The 12,176-nt window shown below is 43.2% G+C and overlaps 1 protein-coding gene across 1 annotated transcript in view; it reads left to right on the forward strand.

Moving 5' to 3' along the window:
- Window positions 1-12,176, forward strand: part of EXT2 (exostosin glycosyltransferase 2) — a 188,690-nt gene that overhangs the window by 171,602 nt on the left and 4,912 nt on the right. Inside the window, exons 10-12 of the mRNA XM_007946519.2 lie at window positions 4,956-5,099; window positions 7,123-7,251; window positions 8,966-9,048. Coding sequence (XP_007944710.1) covers window positions 4,956-5,099; window positions 7,123-7,251; window positions 8,966-9,048 — 356 coding nt within the window. The remainder of the gene's footprint in view (window positions 1-4,955; window positions 5,100-7,122; window positions 7,252-8,965; window positions 9,049-12,176) is intronic.

Consider the following 12,176-nt stretch of genomic DNA (forward strand, 5'->3'; position numbering starts at 1 on the left):
AAGGAGCTCTGGTAGCTTAGTGCCTAATGCACTTGACTGCTAACCAGGAGGCTGGTGGTTCAAACCCACCAGCCACTCTTCGGAAGGAAGATGGGGCAATCTACTTCCATAGTAATACTGCCTCAGAAACCCAAGGAGGGGTCGCTGTGAGTCGGGTCCGACTCGATAGCACATAACAACAACAAGCTGGACTAAAAGTACTGCTTTGTCCTCTTTGCAGGAGCATTATTGGGTACTCAGTGTACATGGCATTTTAAACAGAGTTAAATCATGCAGGCCACTATTAGGAAGAACCCACTGAAGAAGCTTACAGCTTGCAACAGCTCACAGTTGATGGGTTAATATCCTTGGAAGCAGGTCAGTGAAGAAGAAGGGAGAAGATTTTAGCCCTAAAAACAATGTCATTGTGTGTCGTTGAGTCATTTTTGACTCATGGTGATCCACAGCAACCCCGTGTGACAGTAGAACTGCTCAGTAGGCTTTTCTTGGCTGTAATCTTGATGAAAGCAGGTTGCCAGGTCTTTCTGCCAAGGAGCAACTGGGTAGGTTGATCAGCCTATTAGCAGCAGAGTGCTTAACCGTTTGCACCACCAGAGCTCATTTAATCCAACTCTTCATTTTGCAGATGGCAAGTGAAAGCAAGACTCATCAGTGCCAGGGCTGGTCCGGGATCTGCTCTGACCACGTCTCCCACCTGAAGCACTCGGCGCTCTTTCTGTAGAGGCGGGAATCAGCCTAGGCTGCCACCTGGGGCCTTTTAAACAAAGATGGATCTTAGTGTGATCCTATAGTAATGGGAAACCATAAAAAAGACCACAGAAAGTTTAAAAAAAAAAAAACTTTTAAAATGGGCAAGTGAGCAGACTTGAGAGTCCAGGGAGGAGGAGTTTCTGTAATTCAGGTTAAGAGGGGGTTAAGACTAAGATTATAGAATTGGAATGAAAAGAAACAGGTGGAGGATGGTTTGATGTTGTCTCTGTTTGAAAGTGGAGGCTATAGTGATAAAGAAGAGGCCCCCAGTGTAAGAACGAATCCAAATTATTGCTAAATCTGAAGCAAGGCATAGAATTTGTTGTAACAAAGATAGGCTTCTCTCTTCAAAGATGTGTGCAATTAAAGTTTGACAAGGACACTATGGAGAACTTCATTTGTGTGACAAATAGTAATGGCTTTGTGACTTGAACATAGTTATCGATAAACTCGTTACTGTCGAGTCTGTTCTGACTCAGTGACCCACTAGGACAGAGTAGAACTGCCCCACAGGGATTCCAAGGCTATAATCTTTACAGAAGCAGACTGCCACATCTTTTCTCCCTCAGAGAGGCTAGTGGGTTCAAACGATTGACCTTTGGGTTAGCAGTCAACCCTTTAACCACTCGGCTACTAGGGCTCCTGAGCATAACTGTAGAAACACTATTAATAGAACTATAGGGACCTAACATGAAGTTTCAAGTGGCCCCACTATACTCTATAAAGGCATCTGTTAGTAATGACAAAAAAACTGACCCCAAAGCATTTTCCCTGAAGTAAAAGGAAAAAAGTTAAGTTTGCGTGGGGGGGGGGGGGCGGCGGAAGGGATGGAGTTGGCGTTCTCGCTCTTTGGGCTGGGCAAATGCTTTACTGTGTATATAATCGGCTTTGTACTACACTGGGGCTCGACTAGAGTGGGCCTGTCCCATTCCGTTCCCTTGCGTTTTGATCCTGTAGCCAGCTGCAGAGTTACAGATGAAGTAATAATCCACCATCAAGGATGGTATCTTGATTGTATCCAGCTGCCTGGAGTAAGTGAAGGGCAGAGAGGCCCCGCATGCATCGCAGCGCTCACTGAAGACTCCAAAGGCATCTGAAATGCAAGGCGCCTCTGATGCTTTTAGAACAGCGTGGTTTTGCATTCTGTGGCCCAGTGTCACCAAATTAAGTCCCTCTGGAGAGAAGTCTGATAAGCAGCTTCAGCCAATGGTAAGAGGACTGAAACCTGAACAGCGTTTGACCCCGAAAACTGAGCTACGATTATCATTACTGTTATTACTGCAAATGGGGTGCTTGTAAAGAAAGAGAATCCCTTGGGAAAGTGATTGAACTGCCTCTGCATGGATTGGAGAGCTGTTCTGACTCAAAGTAAACGGGGAAAACACAACCTCTCCCTTCCACAGGCGGGCCTACTGAGTGGGTGCCCCTACTCCTGCTCTTTTTCATTCTACTGAGGTGTATCTGTGATGACGACATTGGCATGACTGCAACCGGAAGGTGCCTGGGGCTGAGAACAGGAGACTGGCCGCACGTCATGGAGTCTGCCAAGGCCCACAAACCAAGCAGAAGTCATGGGTCACATACTAGGTTGCTGCTCTGGGCTCTATAAAACTCTAATAGCGTCGTATTATTTTAATCTGCTGAAATACAAATCCCAGAGTAGAGCGAAGCCAGCAGCAGGATCACACATCTGAGGAAATGTTTGACATGGGTTCATTTGTCTTGCAGCTATTATGATGCCTGCGGCCAATTTACTCTGTTGGTTACAGTATGGTGTTAACGAGGCCAAGGTTGTGGATGTGAGCCCTGCTAGGTGAGCTGGTTTCACACACACAAAAGTTCTTTTCATCACTCCCTACCATGCCTGGAATCCAAGTCAGACATCCTGTGAAAACACGTAGATCACTAGGAGGACTAGGTGGGGCAGTGGGATGACTCAGCAAAGACCCCTTCACGGCTTCTGGAAAAACAGTTTAAAACATGCTATAGCGGTGGTGGGTTACTACTGTGATCACCACACACGAAAGATGTCACGTTCTTATCATTAGTAATTGTGGATCATGATGATTGCAGGTTTCTTCCGGAATCAAAGAATACGCTGGCTCTGGCTATGAAGAAAAGAGAAAGGCTCTTTGGTCCCCTGCTTTCATTCTCGCCTTTGGCCTACTGAGATTGTCCATGCACACGGTCACCAAGTGTGTATTGACTGAACGCCGTCCATGCCAGCCACTGTTCTTTGTGCTCACGTTGCCACACTAAATACGACAAAGTCTCTGTCCTCACAGAGTTTAAATTTGACTCAAGGAAAACAATGAATAAACAATAAATAAAGAGTAATGTGGGGTGACGGGATATGATGAAGACTGACAGTTGGGGGATGATGTTTACAACCTTGGATGGGAAGGTCTGAGGAGGCCTCTCAAAGTAAGTGATATTTAAGCAGAGACCTGACTCACATGAGAAGGAACCAGCCTTTTGAACAGGTGGGAGAAGAACATACCAGTCAGAAGAAATAGCAAGTACAAAGGGCCTGAGGCCTAGTCAGGTTAAGGAACAGAAAAGCAGTATGGGAGAGTGCAGTGATAGAAGAGGTTGGAGAGTGGGTGAGTCCTTTGGACATGATGAAGAATGTGGATATTTTCCTTAGTGCAATCAGAAGCATTTGGAGGTGGGGGCATTTACTTTTTTTTTTTCTCTGTGGTAGGTATTGCTAACTCTGGCTGTGCTCTTGAGAAGGGTAACTGAGGCATCTTCCCTGGACTCGATGCTCAGGTGTCAGGGGAGCTGTGCCGTAGGACCAGATGACTTATTTGTAGATGAACATGTAATGAAAATAATAATTACAATATTAAAAATAAATATATAATACAACAGAGCCTGCTGGTTGATTTGCCCTGAGCTGATATCCTTTTAAGAACGACCCTTACAGGGATGCTTTGTAAATAATGGTGTGGAAGGGCCAGGTGGAAGCAAGGAGATGCGTTGGTGGCCTAGAACAGTAGTCTAGGCGTGGGATGATTGTCATTTGACCAGGGGGAGTGGGAGTGGCAGTGGAGAGGGCATGAGGTAGTCAGAAGTAGAGCCACCAGGAATTGCTAATGGATTAAATGGAAGGAGAGAAAGAAAGGAAGGAATAAAGCTGGATTCCTGGCTTTCGGTTTTGAGCAATGGGGTGGATGGTTTACTGAAATGGACAAGATAGAGAAAGTGGCTTGTCTGGGGAGAGAGAATCAAGAATTATATTTTGAACATGTTAGTTTTGAGATGCTCGTTGCTTATTCAGGTGGGGACAGTAAGTAAGTAGCTAGTTATCTCAGGAAAGTTTAGGCCTAAAGATAAAAATTTAGAGGAGAGTTTGAAGAAGAGAAGAGCACCAAGGATTGAGCCCTCAGGAACTCCAGCAGGTCAAGGTCTGGTAAAGGATGAGAAGCCAGTAAAGGAGACTTAAGTAAGGCACCCGGGGCCGCCTCTTTATAGTGCAGCTCTCCTCTCTTAACAGTTACACTAAGTTAATACCTGGAGTCTCATGAGTCAGAAAAGACCAGACAGCACTGTGTATTGTTTTGTTTAATCATATAGGAACACATGGGGAAAGGTGGTATTAGTCCCCTACCCCAATAGGCCAAATTCTGTTCAATCCAGCAAAACTCTAAGAACCTTGCCAGATATGGAAATCAAGTTTTTGTGTTTAATATATTACAGACTAGAATCAGACAAATCTTCTACATTTTAGGCTTCAAGAGATCAGGAGAACATGGGTGTACTCAGGTGAGATAGGTGCTTTCTTTAGAAACAGAGACTTTGTAAATTTGCACCAAAATCTAGTGCAGATTAGGGCAGTTGAGTTTCTAAGTTGCATTTATTCTTCATTTGTGAGTTCATTAAATATGGAAACCATTTCATTAATCATGTATTAAGAGATTACCTACCTTCCCCAATTCAGTAAACTATTATTCCACCTTACTTGAAATTTCCAAGGCAGCCAAGAAGTTTTAGAGAAAATCAGAATCAGCATCTATCTGTTGATATTGGCATGTTGCTAGGACGTGAGTGCTTCAACAGCTTCGGAAGCCCTCCTTCCTTCTGACCTTCTTAGTTTGTGAAGATTTGAACCTGGGAGTCTGTTGATACCTGTCTGGCCACTCAGCCCTGTAATGATTGCTGTCTGAGCTGGGAATTGATTATTGATGTATTTTCACTCTTAGGTCTGGCGGGAATTCCCAGATCGACTGGTGGGTTACCCAGGCCGTCTGCATCTCTGGGACCATGAGATGAATAAGTGGAAGTATGAGTCTGAATGGACAAATGAAGTGTCCATGGTGCTCACAGGGGCAGCTTTTTATCACAAGGTAAGGAGGGGAGGCATAAGTCAGTGCGCCTGGGCTGACAAACCTGGGAGTGTGACCCTCACTGTACCTGGCCCAATTTAATTTTCCATACCTGTTGATGAATTTAAAAAACGTCTTCTACTCACAGGACTTAGAAAGGCCGTGTTGTATAATTTTCCTTAAAAAAAAAAAAAAGGTATTGTTTTCTAATTATGAAAGTAATGCAGACTCAGAGTAGAAGGTGTGGAAAATAAAAGGAAGAAGAAAAGTCCCTGTAGTCCTGTAATGAGTACTGTTATTGTCTAGCTGCATTTTCTTTGTCTAGTTGTGAATATTCTCATCAGCTTGATTTTTTTCATGTATCATCTTGTGAACAATTCTCATGAAATGAAAAAAAATTTCTCATAGTCATTATGAGGAGTCAACATTTCTCCATAAATAATTTCTTTTTAACATCATTAATACACCATTATATGAACATACCATGTTTTATAACCATTCCCCTGTTGTTGGATATTTACATTGTTTCTAATTATTTTTGGTGTTATTTTATATAATTCTGTGATTAATAGGTATTTTCATAACTATATGTGTAACTCTTATGATAGATTCCTAGAAGTGGAATTACTATATCAACGAGTATGAACATTTTGAAGGGCTTTGAGATACATTTACTTAACAGTTTGTTTCCAGTATTGTTTGTGCCGATTTAGATTCTTGTCAACAAAATGCAAAGCTGACTATCTCACCTTATCCATCCTTGCATGAAATTGGTGAGGAAAATAAATTCAAACTTACTTTTTTTCCTAAATTGAATGCTTTAAAAAAAAAAAAAAAAACTTTTATTGTGGTTTGGGTGAAATTTGACCAATAATACAGCTATTTTGATAGGTGGAAACGATGTCTTACTGTTTCAGCTTTGATTACTAAACCAGTTGCTATCAAGTCTACTCTGATGCGTGGTGGCCCTGTGTGTCTCAGAGTAGGACTGTGCTCCACGAGGTTTCCGATGGCTGCTTTTTTGGAACTGGATCACTAGGCCTTTCTTCTGAGCCAGCTGTGGGTAGCCTTGAACCTCCTACCTTTCGGTTATTGTTGTTGTTGTTATGTGCCATTGAGTAGTGGGGCTGAAATACCTTTTATGTATTTATTAGTCTTTGTTCTTCCTCTTTTCTGAGAATTGCCAGCTCATGCTTATGACTTTTTTTTTTTTTTTTTCCTGTTAGGGAGCGATTAGAGGATATACACTTGGTTTTAGGATATTCAGCTTGGTGGTAGAGTGCTCACTTGGAGTATATGGTTTAAATAATACCACCTTGTCAGTAGTGGCAGAAGGAACTGAGGTCAGGAGAAAAAGTGTCCAATTCAGAGCAGCTCCTTAATTTAGCTGTCCTTCCATATTGACTGCCTGTTGAGAGCATAGCACTATTACCCTCATATTTTTCAGGACCTGCATCCAGTGGTGAGTTTTTATTCTTGGCAAATAAAAAAACTAAAGTTTTATCATTCTTCAGATTTGTGATAGGAGGCTGTGTATGTTGCCCATGAATGTCTACCTAATTTCATAGCTGCAGGTTATGGTTGTTTCAGAATTGCCTCATTTTTGTTCTACTTCAAAAAGCTCATACCTTTGCAAAGTCACTCCACCATCATTTAATGTCTATTTCTATTTATAGTCTGTGGAGAGAAGATAGGACACAAGGACGAAACATTGTGACTCAAGGGAAAGACAGTGTGTCATGTGTCTGTGAACGACATTTATTAGACACAGGATGCTCTAATCAATCTGAAGGCATTGCATCCTACCAGGCCTCATACTGTGCCTCTCCTCTGCTGCCAGCAACAGAGGATGCCCATGCTGATGGTGCTTGGCCCCTGGACCAAAAGCCTTCTCTACTTCCTGTGGCCTCTCAGTTGATCCAGCCGTGTGATTAACCTTACGAGAGAGGAGAGCTTATCTCTATGCCATGACTAGGTTGCCCATTATGTATCAGCCGAAGGGAACTGCTGTTTCAGTGTTTCTCCTTTTTGTCTCACCTGACAGTATTTTAACTACCTCTATACCTACAAAATGCCTGGGGATATCAAGAACTGGGTAGATGCTCATATGAACTGTGAAGACATTGCGATGAATTTCCTGGTGGCTAACGTCACAGGAAAAGCTGTCATCAAGGTAGGAGTTGTCCTTTTCTCCAGCTCTGCTGCTAACTTGCTTTACGATCTTGTACAAGCCTCTGTTTCTCTGAGCCTGAGAGGTTGTGGTAACTAAATGAAGTTTTGGACTAGATAAGCTGTAAGCTCCTTTTCACCTTTGAGAGTCTGTGATTGACTCTCTTGCAATGTAAAATTGAAGCTAGCTCTTGCCAATTTAAATGTGTGTTGTTGTTTTTTTTTGTGAGTTTTTTTTAGTTATAATTTTTCACCATCAGTATCAAAGATAAAGGCTGTGATAGTCAATCCATAAATGATGTTTTAAAAGAAAATTTAATTTATTCTCAAAGCTCATCTGAAGCCCATTTTTGTTAGCTGAAGGACTCCATTTACCATCTTTCTTAAGGCATAGCCAGTTTTTTATAGATTTTGGGAAGATAGTACATCTTGTACAGTCAGGTCACTGTAGTATCCTAAACATTGTTTTTAAATATCAATTGCCATTTTTAAAAGTACTTCTCCCATATAACATATTACAAACTGAGAGTGCATAAGGATTGTCACCATATCTGTAGTACATAGCCCTCTACTCTCGAACGCAGACTCTACTTCAATCAGATCCCTCTCAATGTAGAGAAAGTGCACTCCTTTCTATGAGTGGAATGAGCTTGACATTTTTTTTCCTCTGGATCAGAATTCCCTGTGTGAAAATGGGCAAACCTCTAGGCCAGATTCCCAGGGGAGCTTATGCTGGAAGCGTGGTATGACAGTCCCCACTGATTTCTTATGCCCACTTAACTGGTGAGAGAGGCAGATCAAACCAGAGTGACTGCGGAAAGAGGAGAACTCTCTCTCTGCACTCACCGAACTTGCCCTCCCCCAGCTACCCATAACTCAGTGAACAGCTGACTGGAAGGAATGTTGATTTAAAGGATGTAAATCATGAGGCTAGTTTAAAGGGACTGCCCTCATCCCCAAACTTTCTTTTTGACATGCTTCAATATGTTTTTATCTGCAGCTGCTTCCTCTGCACAGTAATTCCGAGTGTCCGTGTGCTATTCTTAGCCTTGCCGTAGCTGTCTTCTATCCCTCTATTGCTTTTTTATCCCTCTACTGTTTATTTATCTTCACCAGGTTAGAGTAGCAGCCTTCCCCAGGTTTGCTAGAAAAACTGTTAGAAGTTGAAGGTTTGGAAGACGAGGGGAAGTAAGGGCAAAGGATTCCAAGGGTGAGGGACCACTGGATTTTTTTCCTGGTTCAAGGGAACTGCAGCGTAACCTGGCATCTTCAAGAGTGTGGTGCATTAGCCATTAGCTAGAAGGAGGAGAAAGAACGCCTGTTGGAACTAAGGTTACGGTGAAAGTTATGGGAAGCTGTATTTCATCGCCCTTATGGCTGCAAGAACAAATGGTGTTTATACAAGGACCTTGGCAGTGAGAAAACAGTCATTAAACAGGAATTAAGGAGCTTGTCATCACCACTTCTTTCCAGTTACAGAAGGCAAAAGCCCTCCAAGCCTTTTTTATTGGGCCCTTGTGAGTTCGACTGTTGGCTGAGCCAGACAGAATTGAATGGAGGAATGGCGAGGTACGTGTGCGTGCACGTGCACACATGTGTGCATGTCGAGAGAGCAAACATCTCAGCTGGCAGCTCAGAAGCATGCAGAGTGGTGTCCCAAGCTCAATGTTACTGTCCTTGGCTCTGACAGCAGTTACATTTTTGTGCTCCTCCGGCAGGTAACTCCACGAAAGAAATTCAAGTGTCCTGAGTGCACGGCTATTGATGGACTTTCGCTCGACCAGACACACATGGTGGAGAGGTGAGCAAGCCTCTAAGCAACAGTCGGCTGAGCCTCTGATCCCCATTTCCTGCCTGGGGCCTGTTTATGGGACTTGGTTGGAGATGTAAGGACAGCAGCTGGTAGCCATAGTCACCTCCTTTTGCACTGTGGGAATTGGGTTAGTTCAAGCCCAGGTCACCCAAAGAATTAATTTGGAATGCTACTCACTCAATTTGTGATGGCTGGAAGGGTCTTAAAAATAGAGCTGGCCTTAAGCTCCAGAAGCCAGATTCTCCATGTGGACTAAGCAGTTAACCATCCACAGTCATTTGAGTGGGAGCTAGTTAATTCTAAGGAATTACTGGATTGATTTTAAGGGTAGTATGTCCATGGTATAGTAAAAATTTGATTGGAAATAATGAAACCAAACCCACCAAATTATCTTTGCTGGCACCACTGACAGACCTGCCAAGAACAGGATCAAAACAAAGCTCTTTACGCATCAGAGTGAGAAGAACAGGCAGCTCTGAACTGTTCCCTTTGTTTCCATTCAGTAGTCTCGTCAACAAGCACAACTGAGTGTGGAATGTAGTATTAGCCCTTGTAGGCACGTAGGAAAGGAGTAGGAGACATATGCCTTACCTTAAGACTACTGCAGGACAAAGCCTTGCACTAGACTTTGGTTCTCACTTGTACGCCAAAGCTTGGAAACGCCTCTATCAATTCCACCTCTTCAAAAGGCAGCCCTTACACAAGACGGCAAGCTGCCATATTCTGATAGCACTACAGGTTGTCTCCAGGTTACAAGCAAGATCCGTTCCTAACTGTCTTTGGGAATTTGTAGGTAAGTCAGACCAGGTACATACTGTTTTTATTTAACCTTACTTTATACAAGAAAAGACTCAAAGCCTTTTCAGTGATTTAAAAGCTGCATGTGCAGCCAGTGAAGGTGATTGTGATGAAGAATTGGTTGTGCGCAGCATTTGGTTCAGGCATTTGGAATGACTGAGGGGAGCGACTTAGTTGTCCTAAGTCAGCTGTCTGCAACCTGGGACTGCATGTTGTCAAGGGACAACATGCACTCAGAGAATGTTTGTTAAAATGGCCTTACAGAATGAGATATCCAGTTCCGGCTTCCCCATGTCACATATGCATCAGCCTGCAACATTAATTTCTGAAACCCATCAGTCATGTTAAAAATCCTTCGGGCCTGGAGAAGTTTTTGTACAGACAGTCATTTGGCCTGGATACGTCTATAAAGCTTTATACCTTCTTGCTCTGAATAATCTCTTTATCTCTTTCATATATAAATATATTACTCCAAGAACATGACTGTCTATGTGTAATAATATGTTGTGACTTTGGAAATAATCTGTCCTGGGTCTCATAATTATCACACAGCTCCAGGCAGTGACATGAAGTGTTTGTTTTGAAAATGGCCACAAGTGTAGGCCTCTTAGAGTACATGAAGGTGGGATTTAAAGCTACCCTTCATTAGATTTGGGGTGATTCATCATACTAAGCTAAGTGGTTGTTGTTTACCAGTTGCCAGAGTTGATTGTGACTCACGACATGCCTGTGTGTCAGAGCTGAGCTGCGCCCCGCAGGGTTCTTGGTGACGTGGGTTTGGAAGTAGAGTTCCAGGCCTGCCTTCTGAGGTGCCTTTTCTTTCTCAGCCAAGCACATTCACTGTTTCTGCCCCCCAGGAACTCTGGTTATTCATTAGACTCAGCTAAAATGGGGGGGTTATGTAGTTCAGAAAACGCAGAGTGGGGAGGATAGTTGGCAAATTCACACTGAAGCTAAACAGCTCTTCTCTAGCACTGCTGAGATTATAACAGATGTAAAGAGGCTTAACATACTGTAAGAGGGTTCAAGGTAGATACTGTTATCATTAAACACTGAAGAAAATGACTAAGGGTCTCCTTAGAGACCTTTGGAAATAGATCAGGCAACTGCTTGGATGTTATTAGGTGTGAATCAGATTCTTGCTCCCATTTTATAAATGCAGAAACTGAGGTTCAGAGAGGCTGTGGGTCCTCAAAAATTAAAATGTGGAATGACCTTGTTGTTGTTAGTCGATTCTGACTCCTGGTGATGCCACGTGTGCCGGGTAGAACTCCGTGGGGTTTTCAAGGCCATGACCTTTGGGAGCAGATCACAGGCCTGTTTTCTGAGGCACTGCTGGGTGGGTCCTGCTGCCATCCTTCTGACTAGTGTCCAGCACTTAACCGTTTGCACCACCTAAAGACTGTGTGTGTGTAAAACTGAAGGAGCCCTGGGGACGCGGTGGTTAAGTGCTCGACTGTTAACTGAAAGGTCGGCAGTTTGAAGCCTCACCACCCACAGCCATGGGAGAAAGATGTGGCAGTCTGCTTCCATAAAGATTTATAGCCTTGGAAATTCTGTGGGGAAGTTCTGCCCTGTCCTATAGGGTCTCCATGAGTCAGAGTTGACTCGATGGCCGTGGGTTTTAGACATAACTGTAATCCAAAGCTGTATATGGTAAGTGCCATGAGGGAGCTCCAAGTGTTCTAACTTACCAGAGGAAAGTAACTTCTTACCAGCTTGATTATTAGGAGAGTTTTTTTTGTAAAAGAAGTGGCACTTGAAGTGAGCCTTCAAAGATCATTAGAATCCCAGCTGGGTCCTCAGAGATGTCTAGTCACAGTGTATTTGACGAGTACCAGGTGGCACAGTGTTCAGGACTCAACTGCTGTCCAAAGCTTGGTGGTTCCAATGCATCAGTGGCTCCATGGGAGAAAAGATTCGGTGATCTGCTCCCATAAAGATTGTAGCCTTGAAAACCCTCTGCGGCACTTCTACTCTGGTCACTGTGAGTTGGAATTGACTCAATAGCACCCGGCCACCACCACAACAACAAATCCAGTTTGGCTATAGCATAGATTTCTGGCTTGTTAGTGCCACATTGCAGAGGGCCTGGAATCCTCAGTTAAAGAGCTTGTGCTTTTTTTTTTTCTTTTTTTTTTTTCCAGGCTCTGGTTAACTATAGAAGGTTTTCGAATTAGAGAATAGCTCAAAATAATGCTTTTGAGATTAATTTGGTATAGGGTATAGGAGCTCTGGTAGCATAGTGGCTAAAGCACTTGACTGCTAACCAGAAGGCTGGCAGTTCAAACCCACCAGCCACTCCTCGGAAGGAAGGT

Source organism: Orycteropus afer, unplaced genomic scaffold (assembly GCF_000298275.1).
Source record: "Orycteropus afer afer isolate SDZICR_OR568_19922 unplaced genomic scaffold, OryAfe1.0 scaffold00165, whole genome shotgun sequence".
Taxonomy (NCBI): domain Eukaryota; kingdom Metazoa; phylum Chordata; class Mammalia; order Tubulidentata; family Orycteropodidae; genus Orycteropus; species Orycteropus afer.